This window comes from Natator depressus, chromosome 7, assembly GCF_965152275.1.
Source record: "Natator depressus isolate rNatDep1 chromosome 7, rNatDep2.hap1, whole genome shotgun sequence".
Taxonomy (NCBI): Eukaryota; Metazoa; Chordata; order Testudines; family Cheloniidae; genus Natator; species Natator depressus.
Genome location: NC_134240.1, coordinates 38,172,362 through 38,193,656, shown reverse-complemented (window position 1 = coordinate 38,193,656; position 21,295 = coordinate 38,172,362). Strand labels below are relative to the sequence as shown.

Sequence of the window (21,295 nt, the reverse complement as noted above, 5' to 3'; positions counted from 1 at the left end):
GACCAAAAAGCAGCTATGGTTTGACTCTTGATCACTTCCTGAAGCATGAATGGTACCATCGCATGGCATTTCAATATTATCACATCAGTGAGGAAAAATGTCTGAATACAATAGGTCATTGTGACAGTTGCAGATAGCTTCCTGAAATGTAGGACTCCTCCAGGAGAGTACCCATACCCATAACCCTGTTACTTAGACTGCATCCAGATGGAAGTCAACAGCTGGCCATGACTTTCATCTCTCTGAGCCAGGAGAATTAATATTAAGCCTTGTGCCAATCTCTGGTCAACCACAATGAAGAGAAACACTTCCTGGTCATCTATCCTGAGACATTACACAAGTGGTTTCCTTATCCTAATCTGCTGTGAAATTGTCTGTAATTGAGGGCCCATTTCTGGAAAAAAGCTAAAATATGGTCTGGTTCTGTGTCCTCTCCACTGCTTTAAGCTATTGTTCAGAGGATGGCAGCACCTGCAGCTTGCCCCGAGTGTATGCAGTAAGCTAGAAAAATGTATAAAGCAAGATTTTCTGCAACATGGAAAGTCCAAGAAACAGAGGGCAGAAGGGCTGAACATTTCAAAAGCATCAGAAGTAAATAAAACAAACATCTGAAGAGAAAGGAAGCTATATACTCTGTCTTTACAAAAGACATCAGCTGCATTCACGTCTGAATACTACCGAAGAGCTATTTTTAAAAGGTAGTTAATACTACGTATATTCAAACAGAACTACTTCTCTTCAAAATCAGTATAAGCACTGGAGGCAGTAAGCATAGTCATGAAGTTATTGGAGCGGACTGAGAGCCAAGAGAACTTCGTTCCATTTTGAGGCAAACAGTGTGACAACTAGTGCCCTGCCTGAGACAACACAAGTTTAGAGGCAGGGCACTAGTTGCCAGGATGGTTGTACTCAAGTGATGGCTTCCTGAGCACACACCAGATTAATGCATGTGTGAGGGTGCTCAACAGAATGTCTTCCCAATGGGAAAGTCACTTATTCTCTCTGTGCCTCAGTTTCTCCATGTATAAACTTATACCAGCCTCCTAGGTATGTAGTGAGGTTTAATTCATTAATGTCTATAAGGTGCTCTTGATGGCTTGGCAAGAATGACCTATAGAAGGGCAAAGTATTATATAGAAGAATGGGGATGAAGTTTTGCTGGAAATTTCTAGTTATCACATGAATCATAGGGGTGGAAGGGACCTCGAGAGTTCATCTACTCCAGTCCCCTGCACTCATGGCAGGACTAAGTATTATCTTTCTAGACCATCCCTGACAGGTGTTTGTCTAACTCCACACGGGAAGAAAATCTGAATGTGTAAGTGGCACGCAGGAAGAGCAATGAGAGGCAGAAAAGCAGTTAGAAGCTCGGAGGGGTACTGGAGAGTTCCCCAGGGACAGCTGTAAAATGATTAATCTGTATACAAATGCAGTGCCTCACAAATACCTTCAGCAGGCATCTCCTCTTGCATTCTACCAGTCATGTGCTGGGTCATGGGCCATCTTTCATAATTCAGCCACGTTAAAATCCTTTTGAAGTCTTACTCTTGGCTCATGCAACAGACATTTTACCCCAAGTCACTGGAAATTACTGTAAAACAGCTTATGATCACACAGAGAAAACTGTTGGCCAATCCAAGGAAGCAAGTTTACATATAAAATACACACAGCAGTGCTGTATCTGATTGCAGTAAAATTAGCTGCATGAGTCTGAGGTCCACGTTGCCAAGACAGGAGGTATGTTATCTGTTCTAGAGGAGCTGGGGACCCTGGTGTGGTAAGCTGCTGTTGATAAAGCCAGAGAGTAGAATTCTGTACAATGCTGTTAATGGACACCAAAAACAGTGATTATTTCTCTCATTAATATTTTCTTAGGCTTTGTCTACACTAGCATCTTTGTCAGTATAACTTATGCCACTCATGAGTGTGAAAAAAACCAACCCCTGACCAATATAAATTACACCAACAGAAGCTCCGGTGTGGACAGCACTATTTCGGTGGGAGACACTCTCCTGCTGACATAGCTACCACCGCTCATTGGAGAAAGTTTAATTATGTCAACGGGAGAGCTGTCCCCCGTCGGCATAGAGCAACTACACAAGCGATCTTGCATCGGGACAGCAGTGCCGCTGTAAGCTCTCTAGTGTAGATATAGCCTTAGTTACACTAGTTTGGTCTAAAATTTCTCTAACATATCCACTGTCAACCCTCACACAACCACTTACACAAATGTAATGCACCAAGATAGTGAGCTTATTCTAATCAGTTTATGGGCCCACTCCCTTAGCATACAGAATGCCTTTTCAAGTCTATGGGAGTTTATTCAATTTTTATGCAGGTAAAACACTGCGGGACTAAGCCCTTTTTTGTCCCAATCTTTGTGGAAGCATATATTATGGAAGGTCAAACGGTAACAACAAACAGGACTTGGCAAATTTATTAAACAAGAACTTGATCATGAATAGGAAAGCAGGTGTATGAAAACCATGGCCACTGACTGCCTTTGAAGTACTAAATCTGGTAACTGCGCAAAATTTATTGGCAGTAGATTATAGCGATTCTTATCTCAACCTAAAACTAACAGTTCTTACAACACAGAAAAATAGCTCTGAATCATCCAGTTCTTAGCAGGTACAATCTCTATTCACCAGATGTGCGAGTAGCATTAGTTGGTGTGAACAAGAGACAGCTCAGAAAGTATGCAAGCCTTATGGACAGAGATTTAAAAGATAGTCCTAAAAGAACAGGCTATATACTAAAATGTATTTTTAAAAGCAACTGGTTCTGTAGCCTATGAGCTCTCTCTGGCCATCTCATAAAATAAAGAATAAGCTTTTTACTAAAATGTGATAAAATATGTTCAATATTAAGACCACACGTTTACTCCAAAACTAGAAACTGAAAGACTATATGGATCACACTGATACAGAACCAAACATGAGAATAAGATTCTTTTTTTACCTCATATACTAGGCTAATTGTTATATGTGACTCCAAGTGAAAACTGAATTACTGAAGGACTATGGAAACATTCAGTAACACAAAAAGGCTTTGTCTGTATTTTGTAAAACTCTCCACAGCAACGATGTAAGTAAACATTGAAAAAGAAAAAGCAAATTGGTCACCATACTCATACCTGCAGTAGCCACACTGGCAGAGTATTCTGTGTTTAGTGCTCACAAGGCCTAGTAGCAAAGGATGTCTCAACCCCACAACAAATGTCTTAATAGAGAAACCTCTGAGTTTCATAAGCTTCTTGGTCAGAACAGCAGAACTCCAGCAAAAACAAAAAGTGTTTATTAAGTGATCAATTTCTTTTCATTGCTTGGATTTTAGTTTTGAGTAAAATATGATAATCCATATGAATTCTGAAAATGTTTTTGACTGGCAGCCTGTGACAATATGAGTCAGGAAGTTTCATGCCTTATCACTACTAATAGTAAAACAAACAAGCAATAAATTGTGCACATACAGTTTACACACTCAGGCTATGGACACAGTTTCTATAGACATTGACTCCAACGGCAGGATTTTGGCAGGAACACATTAATTATCTTTAACTTCACTTTAATATTTGACTCCTCCATTATTAACAGTAACCGTACATCTGTGCCACATTAAAGAATACATGAAGCAATCATTAGCGTGTGTTCTGTTTTCTCATTCTGAGACTTTCCCCAGACAGTTCAGGAAAAGTTTTTATCAAAGTACACAGAGTTAATCACACATATCCCATTATTTATCACAGGTATTCTGCACTCAACTCCCAAACCAATGCAAGCAAACACAGCTACTGAATAGCTGATGAAATGGGCAAGTGTAATCCAATTCCTGAACATTATTCCTGAATAATAAGCAAATTTGGTATGCAGGAATGCAAGTTTCCTATGCATATAATAGTGTCTACTGCATTTTAAAAACTATAATTTCCATGGGAGAATGAGAGGACTCTTAAGTTGCAGAATTCACTTACAGCACAGTAGGAAATATAAAGGATGGTTCAATTTCTATCAAACAGTATGGGAGCTGGTATCTCTCTAAACTATTCTGAACTGAGGCAACTACAAAGAACAGGATTCAAACAAAATTTCCACTGAGGAAAGTGATCAAATAATTGAGGTTAGAACCTTTAGACTTCAATTGTTGTATGCATCCAATGAAGTGAGCTGTAGCTCACGAAAGCTTATGCTCTAATAAATGTGTTAGTCTCTAAGGTGCCACAAGTACTCCCGTTCTTTTTATTTCCCTTGTAATTTTCTTTAAGGATAAATACTAAACTAAAAACATACCTACCCCCTTTGGAGGAAATGTTGGCAAAATAATGGCTCAAAAGAAAAGCACAGTGTACTCCTAAATCAGCAACCTGTTTAAGAAGAATGCATCCGATGAAGTGAGCTGTAGCTGACGAAAGCTTATGCTCAAATAAATTGGTTAGTCTCTAAAGTGCCACAAGTACTCCTTTTCTTTTTGCGAATACAGACTAACAGGGCTGCTACTCTGAAACCTGTCTGTAGACTGTCACATGATAATCATGAATGGCACTAACAGGTCAGGCTTAACCTGTAACTGTTACTTCCAATGAATTAGCGAAACAATGGCCTCTGTTACATTAACCCTTATAACACCAGCTGGACTGGTTATCAACAACTGAATGCTGCAGTTACTGCTCTGGCCTCTCTGTAAAGCAAACTACAGTCAGTGTTAGCAATATGGGTCTGATGTGCAGTTGGGAAGGAAGTCACTTCTGGCCCTCCTGAGCAACTAATCGACTCTCTACCTCGGCAGAGCACTTGCTGCCTCACAGCTTAAATTAAGTACAGCTGAAAGTATGGGGTTGCCATCTGGTTTGAAAAAGCAAGGATCAGGGAATAAAATGAAAGGGTTTTTTGGTACTAACCTCACTTTAATCATTGCCAAAGAGCATGAAGACAGCCCAGCGTCCTCCCACAAGAAAGCCTTGGGCCTCACAAACTTGGCAGCAGTCTCCTGCACAAAAAAGCTGGGCAGGCAGAAGCCTTGTCAGAATAAGAGTCCTCCCAGGAAAGCTGTGGTGCAAGGTACATGGGTCTGCCCACATGTTGAAAATAAAACGTTCCCTACACAGTTCTTGGGAAAGTTTAACACATTACTGGAGGGTTTATTTACAATTAAGTTCTTGCATAATTATTAAATGCATCAGCACAAATGTGCTCCATAGACAAAGGACACGTATGTGTTTGTTATTCCGAGGCATTAGGTTTGTTTGAACTTGTTTCTACATTTTTTTAAAAAAGGAATACAAAGGATAGGAAGTTCCTTCGTGAAGTTCACTGCAGGAACCCTCCTGGCTTCTGAAGAAACAAAACAGCAGACTTCAAGGCATTATTATTCAGGAAGCTGGCTCTTGGGTTTCTAAAGGGTGGCCAGATAAGACAAACACAAAAAACTCAGCTTTCCTCCCAAAGTTAATGTTCTTTGGAAACGTCAAAAATAAGACTGGTGGTGCTAGAAGTAATAGATTAAATTGCCCTCTGTGTATGTCAATTTTCTCTCTTAATTTCTGAGTATCCAGTTTCAGATTAGGTAGTAAAGGGGGTGGGGGGATATTCGTTGCTGGAAATGCTTGAAAGTGGTTATTGGAATTGTAAAGATGGATCATAGACTCTTAGAAACAGCCAAAGCAACACTTTTCACCTTTCAGCACTAAACAATAATACCATTTGTTGGAAGTCAGCACTTCAGTAATTTGGAAGGAATGAGTTAAAGCCAGTTAGCATGTTTTTGTAGCAGATTACAGTATGAGAGGAAAATGAAAGGAGATTGTCCAGTCCAGCATTTTTAGTCTGGGGAGAAAAATTTACTTATTCAACCAGAAGTTAATGTAAGTTTTTATTCCAAATCCTGCCCTTAAAGAGTCATTGTCTATAGCAACCGTGTCCATAACATTCTAATTCTCAAGAGTCCAACCTTCTAGTAAATGGTACATCTGTCAAACAGCAGGAAACATCTGGGAAAATGGTTAAATGAAAATAAGAGAAACAAATATGCAAAACCTTTGTGTTTTCATATGCTTATAATATACATCTAGAGTATGTTTTTGAATGTGTACTCGTTCTTTCCTTGCCTCTTGGTTAGCTATCAGGCTCCGGTAGCTCACGAAAGCTTATATTCAAATAAATGTGTTAGTCTCTAAGGTGCCACAAGTACTCCTTTTCTTTTTACGGATACAGACTAACACGGCTGCTACTCTGAAACCTGGTATATGTTGGTGGCTCTAAAATTCACCACAGTGTAGATATGGAATAACTTCTTTTCCCAACCTTGCCACAGACTTCCCTGTGACCATAAGCAAGTCAATTATTTTTTGTATTTGTATTTGCTCATCTGTACCATGCTTCCCTACTTCACAAGGCGGTTGTGGGACAAAGCACTAATGTCTGGATAATGTTTTGTGCTCTTCCCACGGGAGGCACTCCAGGGGTGGAAAGTACCACCAAATAAAAAGCAACCTATGGAGTTGGCTAACAAACCCATTCTGCTTACAAGTGAACAGACTCAAACTGACCAATCATTGCCTATAATATCAGAGAGTAAAGGTTTGTGGTACACAGACAAGGTTTGAAAGGATCAAGTCTCTGGCTCAATCAGGATTTTGAATCATGACAGAAGGTGGACCAAATTCTGGTCCTGATTCAGGAAAGCATCCTGCTCAGGAAGCACTTAAGACTATGCTTGATTGATTTCCTAAACACAGGTGGACTTAAGCATGTTCTTAAATGCTTTCCTTGGCTTCTGTGAGGTTGTGATAGTGACTCCATTACTGATCAAACAACTTACCACATGCTGGGCCTTTTCCTACTAAGAGTGCACAATACCACAGTTAAGGTGGACTTGTTATTTATTCATTAAAGGTTAATCTGCATTTCTTGGCAGGAGTTTGGGATGAAGAGTTTGGGGAGAGATTGAAAGGGCATTAGCAGTCATGAAAAATAAATTTAGTTTATGGTTTTCTGTTCATTCAGCAGAAGTGAGGTGAAGGGAAACACGTTAGGTTTCAAATTGTCCTGTTCCTGCCATATAGTCTTTTGAACAAATTGGTGCCTCTTTAAAAGGGTGAACCAGTTCTAATCAATAAGACCTACGCTGTAAAAGTGCCACTGAGAGCCCAGAGAATTTTAGATTTGAGAGGATCCATTTGAAAATGCTGAGTTGGGTTCTAAGACACTTCAAAAAGCAGCCTCACACTAGGAAGGAAATTCTGGTAGCTCTGGATTGCTTTTTACATTCTGGTTAATCACCCTAAAATAACAATCTCAACATATTTTTAAACACTAAACAAAAACCCAGAGTTCAAGTTAGGGCTCCCCATGCCTCCCTGTTTCCATTTTAATGCTTTTTTACTCTTTCCCAAAGGTCCCTTGAAGCTACTATATCATCTGCATCAAAAAGACAATGGACATGATTCTCTGTGGAGCCCCTCAATGCTTCTTTTCTGCAGGGAATAGGAATAGCTAGAAAGCAACATGAAGTACTTCCTTCTTTCAGGTGATCCAGCACTGCCCTGCCCTGCCCTGTAGAATTCAGGATCTCATTTGAATTCTTTGCTTTGAGCTACTTCTGCTTTGAGAAGAGTTGAAAAGGGAGGCAAATATACAAACCACTGTAATTTCCCACTGAGGGCTCTACAAAGAAAAGAAAATGCATAGGATTACGATAGTAAGAAACCTACAGTGTCCAATGGGATCTTGCAAACTGCAGTGCAGAAATCCAAGGTAGCTGTATGAACCATGTATGACACAATCCTTCAGTAGAAGAACAGAGTGGCAGCCTGCCCTCTGAAGTTTCTTGCTTTGGTCTCAAACTTAACATTTTAGAAGGTATTTGTATGTGCAGAGTTATAAGTGTGAAGACCTGAGCTTTGTCTTATTATGATAAGCCAATTCTTATGTAAGAGATTAATCTTTAAAACTGTGCTGAACAGCTGCAACAGAACTATGACATTTTCATATGCAAGTTCATGTCCACAACAATCCGAATGCTGCACATCTGATTGAATTGTGACTAAGAGTTAGAGGGGGAAACCGTATTTATCATGGTCAAGTCCCAAAATAAAAATATTAAATTTTAAACTGGAGTGATCTACAGGCAGAGAAAAAACAACAGTCTCTCGCCAATATATTTTAAGATGGTAAGACTCATGTATAACTTTAACAGTAAAACAAAATCTAGATGACCCTTCCAAACAGACCAAGATCATCAATTAACACCTTCATTTTACCACAAAATATATTGATTTTTCCCTACAGTTTGCTAAGATGGAAAACATTTTTACAGTCACCACACTGTAATGATTTTACCTACTGTATAATGCCAGCCACAACCATCCTCATGCTGCAAATACAGAGAAGAGCTATGCACATGAGAGTTCCTAGTAAAAGGCAGAGAAGTAAAAAACTGACCAGTGTCACTTTTTTCCAACCTCTTTAGCTCTCGGTGCCCTGGGCATTTACTCATTTGATTTGTTAGCTGGCAAAAAAAAAATGCCATGAAAAGAAATTGCTATCAGGCTTCCCAGCTCTCTGCAAGGACTCTTAAGGCAGAAATGATGCCTGCTGGGAAAAGGCTGATGTCAGCTCTTAAGAGCTCCCTGCAAGGATAAGGAGGCCTTTGTTTTCAGCTGAACTGTGAAAATGAGAAAATGCCTCCAGCCTGACAAACAAGAAACCCACACAACACAGGTCAGGCCTGAGACCTTTACTTAAAGGTACAACACCTCATTAGTGTTATACTTGCATCACAACAGCCAGATCCATTTAAAATTAAACAGAAGGAACCATAACAATAAACCAATTTTCCCTTAAAAGATAATATAAAGAAGGTTACACTTCCCCTGCCACTCCATGGAAAGGTATGGCATTTGCAGGCCCTACATAAATCAATTTCCTAATTACTCTCTATAAAATCACAGGGATTTAGTATAAGAAAACAGTGGCACTTTCCACTTTTAGGTTTAAAATGATGTGGCTCTTTAAATTTTATTAGAAAACAAAGCACCTTTCAATCCAGCAAGGATTTTAATACCCATAATATGTTACAGAATGCTTTTAGAAGTAACATAATAGAGAGATTTTTAGAGAGTAGAAAGTGTGAAAAATAAACAAAAAAGATTCCAAGCTTGTCATATTTCATAGAAAAAGCTGCAAGATACTGGTGGAAGGGAATCGGTTTTTCCCTTTCACCCCTACTAGTTAATTTTAGCCAAAGAAGCATAACAAAGTTTGGAGCTGGCTCCTACAGAGAAGTTAATAGGTATGATTTATTCCAGATCATAAAGCAAGTGGCAGATAATGGTCCTAGTACATCCCAATACATTGCAAAGCTGAAAAGAAGGACAGACATTTCATTCTGGAATATCATGTACTGAATTTTAAATACTCAGCTGGAAGGTCCCAGCCATGTTTCACTTCCCATGCAGCAGAAAATCAGTTCCTCCGAAAACTACAACCTTTGTTAAATTAAATCGTTGTCTAGTGTTGGGGGAAAGGGATTCCATTACACATTTTACAGAACACAGCAGAGTTTCCAGGCTGTTTTGACTCATTCCCTCTATCCCAGATGTTGAAATAAATATACCTGTACATACCATTCAATAATCAAAAACCTACCTACGGGGTATTATTTAGTGCAAATGGGGAGTTACACCTAAGTAGGGAGAACATATCTCCAGACCCATTCCAAAAGAAATTGCTGCCAACCTCAAGTTTCTATCAAACTACTTCTGCAGTCCCCAGGTGTTCAGATGGATACATTCCGTCTGATGTCAAGTGATGGGGGATGCACCGGCACTCCTACTTAGGGCTAACGTCAAACTACGAACAAAAGTTCTACCCTTCATAAAATATATGGTACTGCTGCAGGTCTAATCTGATTCAGTCACATTCACTGCCACGATATACTCCCATGGCAAGGATGAAAACATGCCTACTTCATGATTTCAGCAAGCAAGTGACACAGATTGGACAAGGGTTACAAAAACAGACGGCCCATCTAAAGTACTTTAGAAATACATTGTGGTTGAAATGTCTGCAGTTGATGCAGGGGGTGTAATATGCACCCACTGAACCATCTGTGGCAGCTGTGCCCAATGGGATTCTTCCTTGTAATGGGTGGCAGTGTGTGTATCAGCCGTCCTCATGGGGTTCTGCCATAGGACGGTGGCTTTATATCTACAGCATGGGCTCTACACATAGGCTACCTTGGGGATGTGTTGAATTAACGCACCAGGAGTCCTGGCCATGCCTTCTCCCAGGACAGAGCTGCACACACTTAGACTAGCCATTTCAAGGAGCCTGCAGGCGCAGCCCAGGTTCCACTGGCAGACGCCTGGGAGTACATCAGACCAATTGTCTGTGGTTTAAATAGGGGTTTAACACCAACTCAGAGCAGTGGAACAATCTTCTATTTTGTGGCACAGAAAATATATATCACTTTCCCGAATTCCCAAACCTACATCTTTTTCTTTTAAATTAGTTCAAATAGGCCTGAGCAAAACTGAAATTTTATAATCCTCTTCTCTATCTTCTTGTCTATGTTTAATACAATTAATCTTGCCATCCAGTCTTCAAAAGGACAGAGTTTCCATATAACATGATATTGGCAGCAACAGCAGCTAAACATGAATTATTTGTTTTTCTAAATGAAATGCTGCCAAATTATCTTTTCCAGATCCTCCAAGCCAGTAAACTGTTACTGCCAATAGGAATCAGTACAACACTTCTTTCCCCTAATATACTATGATGTCTTTAGTGATAAAGTAACAAAAACAAGCTTTTACTGCAGATGCTTAATTTTTTTTAAGTCAAAACTTTGTCTAAGCCTTTTACAAAATATTATATAATGCATTTATATTGCTAATTCAAGATCAAACATAATCAGAGACAAAGAAAGAGGGAAAATCTGGAAATCATTAGAGAAATTTAACTTTTTTGTTTACAGTGCAAAATTCAGGGAGTGTTTGTTAATTTTTTTTATTAGAGACATCTGAAATGTCTGAGTTTTGTGACATTTGGTTCAAAGAATTGAGTATTATCTGCTAGAAATCTTTTAGTTTGAAGATTAAAAACGAAGTGAAAGAGGGTACAGTGTGTGCTGTGATAGATTTTTTTTCCTCTCTGAACTAGAGAGTCTTGTTAAAATATATTATTTGATTCACGCCATGGGACCACAGGGCAGACAATACCTACACCTTATTATTGTAGGGGGAGACACATCTTTCCTACACTAAGACACTGAAAGAATCAGTCTGCTGAACAAAAGTGCTTTGCAGAAAAACAAGACTAAGTACAGTCACCTTTAAGATCCATCTAAGCCATGGGACTGCATGAAGGAACTGACTTTACCTTCTCATTTCCAGAGCTTTAGCTTTGAAGCCAATTTAGGCTGCACGTGAATGTGTCAGTTCAAACTCCACCTTTTTTGTGGTCTGCACTGTATAAAGTGGCACAATATACATAACTGCTAGTTATGTTTTATTATATTTCCACCATGTCAGTTTTGAAAATTACACATTTTCCATTAAATAACATTATAATTCAAAAATGTCATAAAAATTCTCCATATATGTTTTTGTATTGCCTCAGAAACAAAGTACTTCATTTTTTCCAAGGCTAGCATTCTCATTTGCAAGAAAGAGAAGGGCTGTAAATAGTTAAGTTAAAGAGAGAGAGAGAGAGAGAGAGAGAGAAAAAAAGCCATGCTGCAAATGAGAAGTCTTTCTCCACTTGTGTGCATCACTGTTTTGCATTACTTCGGCGCTGGATTCCTGATTTGTAACAAATTCCAAGACTGCAGACTGCAGACCCAGCCTCTGACTAACACTATGGTGATTTATTTGAGGATAAATACCTCTGTCCCTATCTTGTGACTGAACACAACAGTCCAAAGCAGTGTGGAATGTGAGGAATGCAGAGGGCCATTTCAGCTGAGGCAGCAGGGAACAGTATGCAGTTATCAAGCTACCTCTGACTGCTGAAGTACTCTGATCACTTCCTCCAGTCAAGAATGAAAGGAATTCTCTAAGCCTAGACTTCATGCCAACCAGAACAGCATTCCCAAGAACAACAAGAACACAGCACAAACGGCACCTCGATGATATTCTCTCTCTCTCTCTCTCACTCACTCACACACACACACATCCCTTCTCCATATATTACCTGTATGGAAAGTTTCACCTCCTAATGAAATGCACTTTTGGGGTCTGAATATGATCACATAAATAACTTCTAGCAACAACTGCAGCCTGTCCAGTTGTCACGGTGGAATCTACTGAGCAGCTGGGCTCAGAGTCTCCTGGCCTTAGAAAAATGTGAAGCACTTTTACCTCTTTTTCTCCCCAGGGTAGAAAGCTTAAGGGTGTGGGATGTGAAGGGAACAGGTTAAAAAAAAGGGGGTATTATTTTAAAAAAGCTATACCTAGATATAAATATTATGATGTACACAATCAACATAATTCCTACTACCTGAGGCTATAAAAACAGTTTTAAAGTGCCATGTAATCCTCTTGATCGTCATTCAGACCTTCCTCTCACGATAGGAAGAGTCTGGCCCTAAATCCAAGGTATACTATAATTTTCAACATGCAAATTTACAAAAAAACAACACATTGTAATTAAAGGGACAGCAGTGGCATTAGATTCTATTTGGCTAGGAAATAAAGGCATTGAAAGAGAGAAACTTACAGGTGCGGGTTGAACATTCGACTCATTTTAGAGACATGTTCATTTTCACAGTCTAACTCATCTTCCCCTTGGTCCATGCTGAACTTTCTCTTGTTGGGGCTTATGGGAGGAGGGCCTGTTCGATGGTTGGTTAGAGCAGAGGATACTGGAAGAGACTGCATTCTGGGCTCACCTCTTAGAGCTGCTTCACCTACGGGAAGAACACAAGGTAAAATAAACACAGGGAAAAAAACATCCCCTTTTAAAAACAACTCTTAAGGGGAAGTTTTTGACACAGTAATGGGGCACAAGCCACACAGCACGTTCAGGATACACTGAAAGAGTGGTTAGAAGCCAAGTATTAGGCATCATTCAGAAGACATGTCTTTCAACCAAGAAACTGTTTAAAAATAAAAATATTGGAATAAAGTAACAGTTGAAAAAATCCACTACAGAAAGGGTAGTTTACTCACCTTGGGTGAGCCTAAAGGTTGAGCCAGTGCAGTCTTAAAAAGTATTTTTATTCAGAAGCATTTCTTTTAATAGGATAGGCCAACTCAACACTGAACTTACATTACCTTCCGATGCAAAGCATGACTGACCGTTTTTGTGTGTGTGCGCTATGTAGCCTTTGTTCCTTCCCTATCCCAACGTCTTTAAATTCTGGGACTACAGTTCACATTTGTGCCAAATACTCAGGATATAAATTATTTATTGAATAAACTTTACATTTATATTATATAAAATATTGCCTGAATCAAACCTGTCAAATATATTAATCTAATTACTCTTGGTGAACATTAAGAGAAAAATTCTGCTCTTGCTGACATTGGTGTAAATTTGGCCCTTTAAAGTCATTTTAGTGCAATGAACAAAAGAATGTGCCTGCCTGGCACAAGGATCATAAAACTTCAATCCTAAACAAGTTAACTTTCAACTAGATAAGCTAGCAGTAAACCCAGGAGATACACCTCATCACAACATCTGAGATTTAGCAGGAAATCTCATTTGCACTATACAGGAGTTGTGTATACAAATTCAAGAAATGATACATTTATATAGCATATCCCTTTGCTGTAATTAAGCATGCCTTACAAATTGGGCTGAAAACTTCTTCCCTTTACAATTAAATGCCAGTGTTCACCAACATTTACAGCTTCCATTGATACATCCACCTCTACTACAATAAATCAGATTTAAACCTCATATGGACTTTTAGATTAAGAAAATCACTTTGGGGGGCTTTTGTGGGAATCTGAAGGTAATCTGGGCTATCAACTTTACCTACCCTGGTAATGCTTCTGAAACACACACTTTTGTTAAAGTATAAAATTGGTATTTTTCCCTCAGTGTCTGAAGCATTTTAGTTTCCACATGGTCACAATTTTGGGAAATAAAATTAGGATAAACTCAAATCCATCTATAGCAATGCGGTACCTAAGAAAGAAATCTTTGTCTGCCACTACACATTTTGAGATCACCACTGTTGAACAGATGATTTATAGAAAGCAGCCCTAATTCACACGGGTGACAAGTACTATTTTGTTGGAAAAAGAATGAGTGAGAAGAAAACCTCCTGAAAGTTTACCAGTAAAAATAAACATTTTGCCAATTGAGTCAGTAAGATATAAACTAGCAAATACACTGTGACCTATATTACACCACAAGTCATGATTTCTATTAAAGACCCTGGCATCGAAGCTAAATGGGAATTTTCCATCTTGAAACTAAATAGCAGAAAGTATGTTCTACAGCAGACATTCTGAAACTGGACATGCAGATCACATGCTGTATTAAAACAGCCAATTGTTAATGTCAAAACCTCCTTTTTGTAAAGACTTTTTCTGCTGGAGTAGGGGGTTTGCAATTAAGAACTTAACCACCTGATTAATAAATTCTATACTACATTTTTCAATCTTTAAGGTTGCCAGTGAAGAGCTTCACATATATCATGGTCACATTCTGACACAAGCCTGTGGCTACAAAACAGCACTAAATCATACCACAATCAGCTACTCCCTACCTAGCACATCTCCCTCATTTCTATCTTTGAAGTGCAAGTTGACACCCACTTCAAAAGATGAAACCTAGATCATTCTGAAGAGTTTGATACTTCCCTTCCCCGCAAGCCTTCCTCCCTCCACCGTGTTCAAGGTCACTTTTGAAGTCTCAGAGTGGATGCGAAAGGCAAAAATCTACCAGTACCATTCATTCGCCAACCTAGAAACTGTTTTGGTTTTCAGGGAGTTTGACACAGTATCACATCAAAGATACACTAAGTAACATTTCTTAAGTTGGTTGTACCTTTTTCTATTTTGCCAAGTATCAGGACCTTTTTCCCCCCTCAAAAATTGTGTCTGTGGTGGCAAGAGCACTTGTTTGAATTACTAATTCAATTAATAAAACACATTCAATTAGAAAGTTCATGATAGCAAAATGCTATCATCTTCTGCACTTGGTGTAATAAAAGCCTTTTTAAAGGAACTTAGTAAAGCATAAAGGGTCTTCCCTAGCTCCTAATAAAACCAATCAAGCTCTACAAAGATTCCAGTGGTCCATGTCTCTCAGCCTCTTAGATGCACTTAGCAAAAAATAATGGGATCATTATTCTAAGAGCAAATAAAGTAATCAGCTAGTTCGGAGCGTTCTAGCGATTTCATCCACGGCATGACTGCCACTCAGCAAAACTAAATCAGATGACTCTCACGACCACTACAACTTCATGAAGATATTGTTACTGAGGCCCTGGGTATCAGAAGGTGCTGAGGACTTTCTTACTGAATTGGATGGCCATCAGAATCTTGCTGGAGGTGCTCAGTACTTCACAGGGCTGGAACCCTACAGGGAGATAGGGCTGGCAGAAAGAACCCAGAAGAAAAGGCGGGGGGATGGGAGAGGGTGAGATCCATGATGAACACTAATGGCCTCACCATCAATTGCAGGGATAAACTGTTTTATAAACAGAACCCCTGCCACATGCATTATGCTGTATTTATCCCCCACTGCAAACTCAGCCTCTCATGTTGCCTTTAAGACTGATTAGGCCTATAACTGGTTTACATTAAAAAAAACTGAAATAAGAAAAAAAAAGATTTGTTTTCAACTCTTTCCTCTTTACAGCACTTTAATTTAAATCAGGGAGAGAGAAACCACAACTCAGTCTACCAAACAAAATGCTGTTTTACTGACTGGATTTGTCTGTCTCTGTCCGACCACACTCTATGGTAACCAGGCTGACATCATCCTACTGGCAAGACAACACTCTGATAAAACTGTATTTCATAAAATTCCACAAGCCTGTACCCAATCTTCAAAATTCATTACTGTACAGGCCGGTGTCTGGGCTGCAACTGAAGCACCGATAGCCAATGCACGTTCATTATGCTTCTCATAATACTTCTCTTTGTTTCAACCAGCAGCTGGGCTAAGGCCCTGCGTATCTGCTGCTTTCAAATAGTTCTGCTTATGGCTATTCATCCCAGTCAACTTTTTTCGTTTTGTTTTCTTTTCAATTAGAACGGTTAGGCAACATGATAAGAGTACAGACAAGCTAAACACAGATCATGACATGACGCACCATCTGCCTACAGTACCAGTACTGCAGTAACATGCAGCTCTGTTAACAGGGTTCCATGCACTCAGCAAGAATGCTCCCTCCTTTACCAACTTACAGGTTTAAATCTGAGGTTTGTTTGGTATAATGGATCTAACCTAAGCTATATGTTTAGAAAAGAGGCATTCCAGATCCAGTCATGCTGATCAGTACTACAATATCTTGCTACGGTCCCGTAAGTACTGGGTCATTTATAGTATTTGTGTTTTCTCCTCGAGTTCAGTCAGCACTGTGTCTCCCTGCCGAAATGTTACATATAATACAAGCTTCATAAAGGCGTAATTCATGTTTTTACAAGTGCTGATTTGACAGCAAGATAGCAGAGAAATCTTAAAATGCATGATATAAAATCTTCTGAGAAGTTCATGACTCACCAAGACTAGAAATAAAAAAAATTAATACACACACATTTGTCAGCCTGCTTCCTTCCTCCCTACCCCAGCATCTCAGTGTGGGCTGCAGCATGCCTATTCAAACATGGCTACTATATCCAATTCCCCCTCCCAATTTCCTCCTTCCAGCTGGCTGCTATTAAGTCCATAAAATCTGAGCATTAATTACACTCCAGAAATGAAAGTCTTCATCTTTCCAACCAAAAACTTACAAGATACACTCCTCGACACAAGGCAGACTAAAATAAAATTCTGAATCTGAGGAACGTGCAGATGAGAGAGCAGTGAAATTTAACCACCACTTTCTGTGTTTTCTACTCCATTCCCCTACCACCTCAAACATACAGGGAGAAATAAAGTGCAGGGAGAAGTGATCATAAATGGGAGTAAAATTACAATCCATGTGATTACAGAACAAGAACTGTGTAATTCATAACTACTCAGTACAGAGTAGGGGACCTATAGCAAGGGGCTGAAATCTAAGAATTACAACTAAGTGAACAATACTAAACAAGGATATTGGATCACAATATGTACCTTGTTCATCACTCCTGTCAACTGATTATAAATCATTACAGTATTTCATAGTATGCTAAATGTTGTGAAAAAGTGAAATCTTAGTAATATGAAATCTAGCAGATATTAAGTCTTCACTGAGATCTGAGATTTTGTGTGAGATTTCTAAGGTACACAGTTTAGCATAGTTCTACTTTAACGGTTATTGGACCAAAGGGAGCACACGCATCCATTTAGATTGTTCAACGGAAAGTCTTGATTTAATGATAAAAAGTCTATAAATAAATATTCAAGCTATCGGAAGTCATGCTATTGATACAAGCGCTGTATACTTTTAACAAAAAATGTATGGATTGAAAAGAAGTTGATGGACTGGAGAATAAGTTTTTTAAGACAATTTGAATACAACTACATTCCTAATAAAACAATGAGAAAAAAAATCAGTGACTAGATACAGTCTAATTCTAACGTATGCTACGAAGGTAGCCCCTGGAAATGGTTTAAAATTGATTTTATGGTATAGTTGGGAGTGCCTCCACGTCCCCTCTTGTGACAGAGCACTCTCCTCAAACAGGAATCAATTCAGGGAAGTTCTATGACCTGTATTATGCAGTAGGTTGATTGATTAACTAGATCAATCACAGTAGTCCCTTCTGGCTTTATAGTTCATAAATCATTCACTTATTCGGCATTGGACCCGATCAGCTTCCTCATAAGACGACACCAGGCTAGCAAGAACCCAAGCTTCAACATATAAAGTACAGCAGAAAAATATTGCTGGGAAACATTTGCCAACATCCAAACCATCACTGAGAACTTCTGGCTAGCAGTGTGAAGAGAGGTGTGCCAGAAAACACGTGTCCAGAAGCTGAAACATGGCCATTATGTTGCCTGTCATATTCTGGCTCCTGCATCTGATAAGGAAAGGGTTTTCTGCAGGTCTGCCCTTGATGGTGGAACACTTAGGGCCTGCCACAGGAGGAACGTACCATAATTTAGTGCCCCACTGGGCTGTTGCCTCGGCACACAGTTCCAGTCACACACACACACACACACACACACACCCCCCTGCCCCGGCTATCTCTACCCTTCATGGGGATAGACTGTATGGAGGATGGGAGGCAGTGCAAGGGGCTGCTTTGGGCCAGAATCTGGCTGCAGCGATATTTTCCTCCTGCAGACGGTGGGTGTGCTCACTGGAGAGATCATCTAGGCAGCAGCCTGTATTTGACCCACACACCGTGAATCTGGTTCAGTAGCACTTGCTAAGACTGACTCCAGTGTGAGAGGCATTGAGAGTGCTATATTCCGTAGAAAGCACTTCATTACTATAGCTTAAAGGGTGCATGGTTAAGCGCTCAAGGGCCAGGAAATGTCAACGTTAAGGTTGCCTGAATAAGCCGAGCTTGTACATGCACCCTGTGCATATTTCTCTATATATTACACTACTATAGAAACAGGTATGTAGTAATTTTAGTAGTTTGAACTACTCTGTAATATGCAGGAGCAGGGAAATGTACATGGTAAGCTAAGCACCTAAACTCCAGTTAAGAACTTATTAGAGAGACATGGTAGGTGAGGTAATATCTTTTACTGAGCCAACTCTTGTTGGTGAGAGAGACAAGCTTTCAACCTTTAAGAGAGAGGAGTTCTGCAGGCCAGGTGCTTTCCTGTGCTGTGGCACTCCTTCGGTGTGCAGGAGCAGGGCTTCATCCTGTGTAACTTTGGTGATCAGCCAGAGTGGCGCTAGGGCAGGTGGGTGGGAGGAAATGAAGCTACAGAGCGGGCGGGCTGGAGCTAACCTGCATGCTTCCACTCCATGGAGCTCCTAAACACCATACGTCAATCTTTAGGGACGCCTATTTCTGTCAATTTTCACTTTTCATACCTCAGCAGTTTTGGCTGTAGTGCAGTTGTAGGCCCCTGTTCAGCAAGGCACTTCAGCACGTCTAATTTTAAGCATGTGACTAGTCCCGGTGAAGTCAAAGCTAGCCATTCAAAATGGGATCCTTTCTGCATTCTCTCACACTTAGTAACTCCTGCTTCCAAGGAGCTGAGCAAGATAACGGAAGATCTTCTCTTTCCAGCTACAGTACATGAATCCAGACAGCCTGCAGCTAAACAAAAGTGTCCACATTAGCTTGCCTGCAAGACCTAATTACAACCAACGTTAATTAATATATTTTCCAAGTCGCAGAAGACAAGCAGGTTCCAAAAGAAACAGAAACCATCTCCCAAGCAATTGCTGCTGTTTCCTGTGATGAAGAGAGGTCTCTTTCCTTGCAATGTAAAGGGACTAAGATGCTTCTTTTTCATCTGGCTCAACACAGAAGGAAGAAGGGGTATTCTTAACTGACACTCTTTCTGACCCACAGGCCAGCTCTCCTAGCAAAAACATACATTAAACATTTAAAATGGTACAGAAGAACCACAAATGAATGCAAAATATTTTTACTTGCTCTCTCCCTGAATTATACTCTCACTTTATTCTTCTCCCAGAAGTATAGTGGTTAAGCTCATGAGTAGAGTCACAATCCACTCCTGCTCCAGTAAAAGCAATGTTGATCAACATATTGCTATGTACCAGGGTCATAGTCAGGATGCACAGGGTCTAACAGCCCCAAGTATGTGATCTTGAGTATGCTTCCAAACCTATGGCATTGTAAAATGGGCTGCTGATGGTTCAACTGCCGAACTCTCCAATTAGCAGCAGTATTTCCTTGATGACTGCAGATTATTTTTATTGGGTGCAGCACAGAGTGGAATAACAAATTATAGCCTCCAAAAGAGAAGAAAAAGGCATTTACCTGCTCCAAGAAACAATAAATCCCATATTTCTTGCTTAATAAAACTATATTACTGTTGACTGTACTACAGAAAGATGCATGTTCCATTTAACTCACTGGCAAAATACCCAGTATTCTAAATGTAATTAGAAGTGCTTGTTTACCACTAACCGCACTATGTGTAGTAATATTGCTCATGGATGAATCACTGAACACTTAAAAAGGCCTATTTCAGATCTAGACAATGATTTTTCCCTCCTTGTGAAGTTTTAAATCTCAAAAACATCTCCATGGGCTGCATTAAAAGCCCACTGAAGTCAAAGTCAAGTTATCTTCAGTGGGGTTTAATCAGGCCCCAAATTGTTTTCATGTGACACATGAGCTGTATATTTCCATTTCCAATATAGAAAATGAATACAGATTTGTTTACTCAAAACCATGGTCATGAAAAACCTGAGTAACAAATATCCTCTTAAATTCAGCTTAATTTTGTTAATATTTAGAGTATTTTACATGGAATATCATCACACTTGTGACTGGAAAACTTCAGGACTGACGTTGGTTAAAAGTTTCTACCTTTGGTTTCCCAAATCTGAACTCAACATCTACATTAAAAAAGGAAAGATAAATATATAATACCTAGTAAAAAATTCTATCTGTGAAAAAGTCATGAATGGCCCACCAGTATCTCAGTTCTGTAGTTCAAACTACCACTCCTTTTCAAAGTTGTGGCAGTTTCTGGGTCTCTCTCTTCTTTTCTCTGTCACCAAGGTAAGTGACTTATCCTGAAACATAAGAGACAGGAAAGCAGAGCCGATCAAAGGCCAGTCTGTCATTAGGTGAAAATGATCAAAGCTTAAAGATTTGCCATCCACTTCAAAAGTAAATCTGAGTAAGAGTAAGGTTACAATAGGAAAGATTTGTTAGATCAGGTGCTTAAGCAGTATTTTAATGGGCTGAGTGGTATCGAGAGACATCGTAAAAAGTTAAATTAAATGTAATGACAAAAAGAGGCAAATAGGAGATTCAATTTGTGAAAGTCCAAAACTGAATAACTCCTTCTGAAAAACAATGTTAAATATTTGCAAAATTGACCAACATTTTATTAATGGACTGTATGTATACATCCTACTCAAATCTGAATGTATGTCAGCTAATATGGTTGGCATTCTGTCCTCTTAGAAATAAGAGTGTGCTGTTTGGTTGCTGGTTTCTTTTCTTTTTTTTTTTAACCTTAGGGCCATGTGGTGCTCTTAACTCTTATTTGCTCAGCTAGCTCATGCATTTTCTGGG

At 39.4% G+C, this 21,295-nt stretch overlaps 1 protein-coding gene across 3 annotated transcripts in view; it reads right to left on the bottom strand.

The window, feature by feature from the left end:
- VGLL4 (vestigial like family member 4) overlaps positions 1–21,295 on the bottom strand; it is a 154,907-nt gene that overhangs the window by 21,081 nt on the left and 112,531 nt on the right. For 2 of the 3 annotated variants that reach the window (XM_074958157.1, XM_074958156.1), the window contains one exon: positions 12,717–12,906. In XM_074958157.1, the coding sequence (XP_074814258.1) occupies positions 12,717–12,906 (190 nt within the window). Of the gene's footprint in view, positions 1–4,897; positions 5,003–12,716; positions 12,907–21,295 lie in introns of those variants that run through there. The other variant, XM_074958159.1, reaches the window with a different exon arrangement.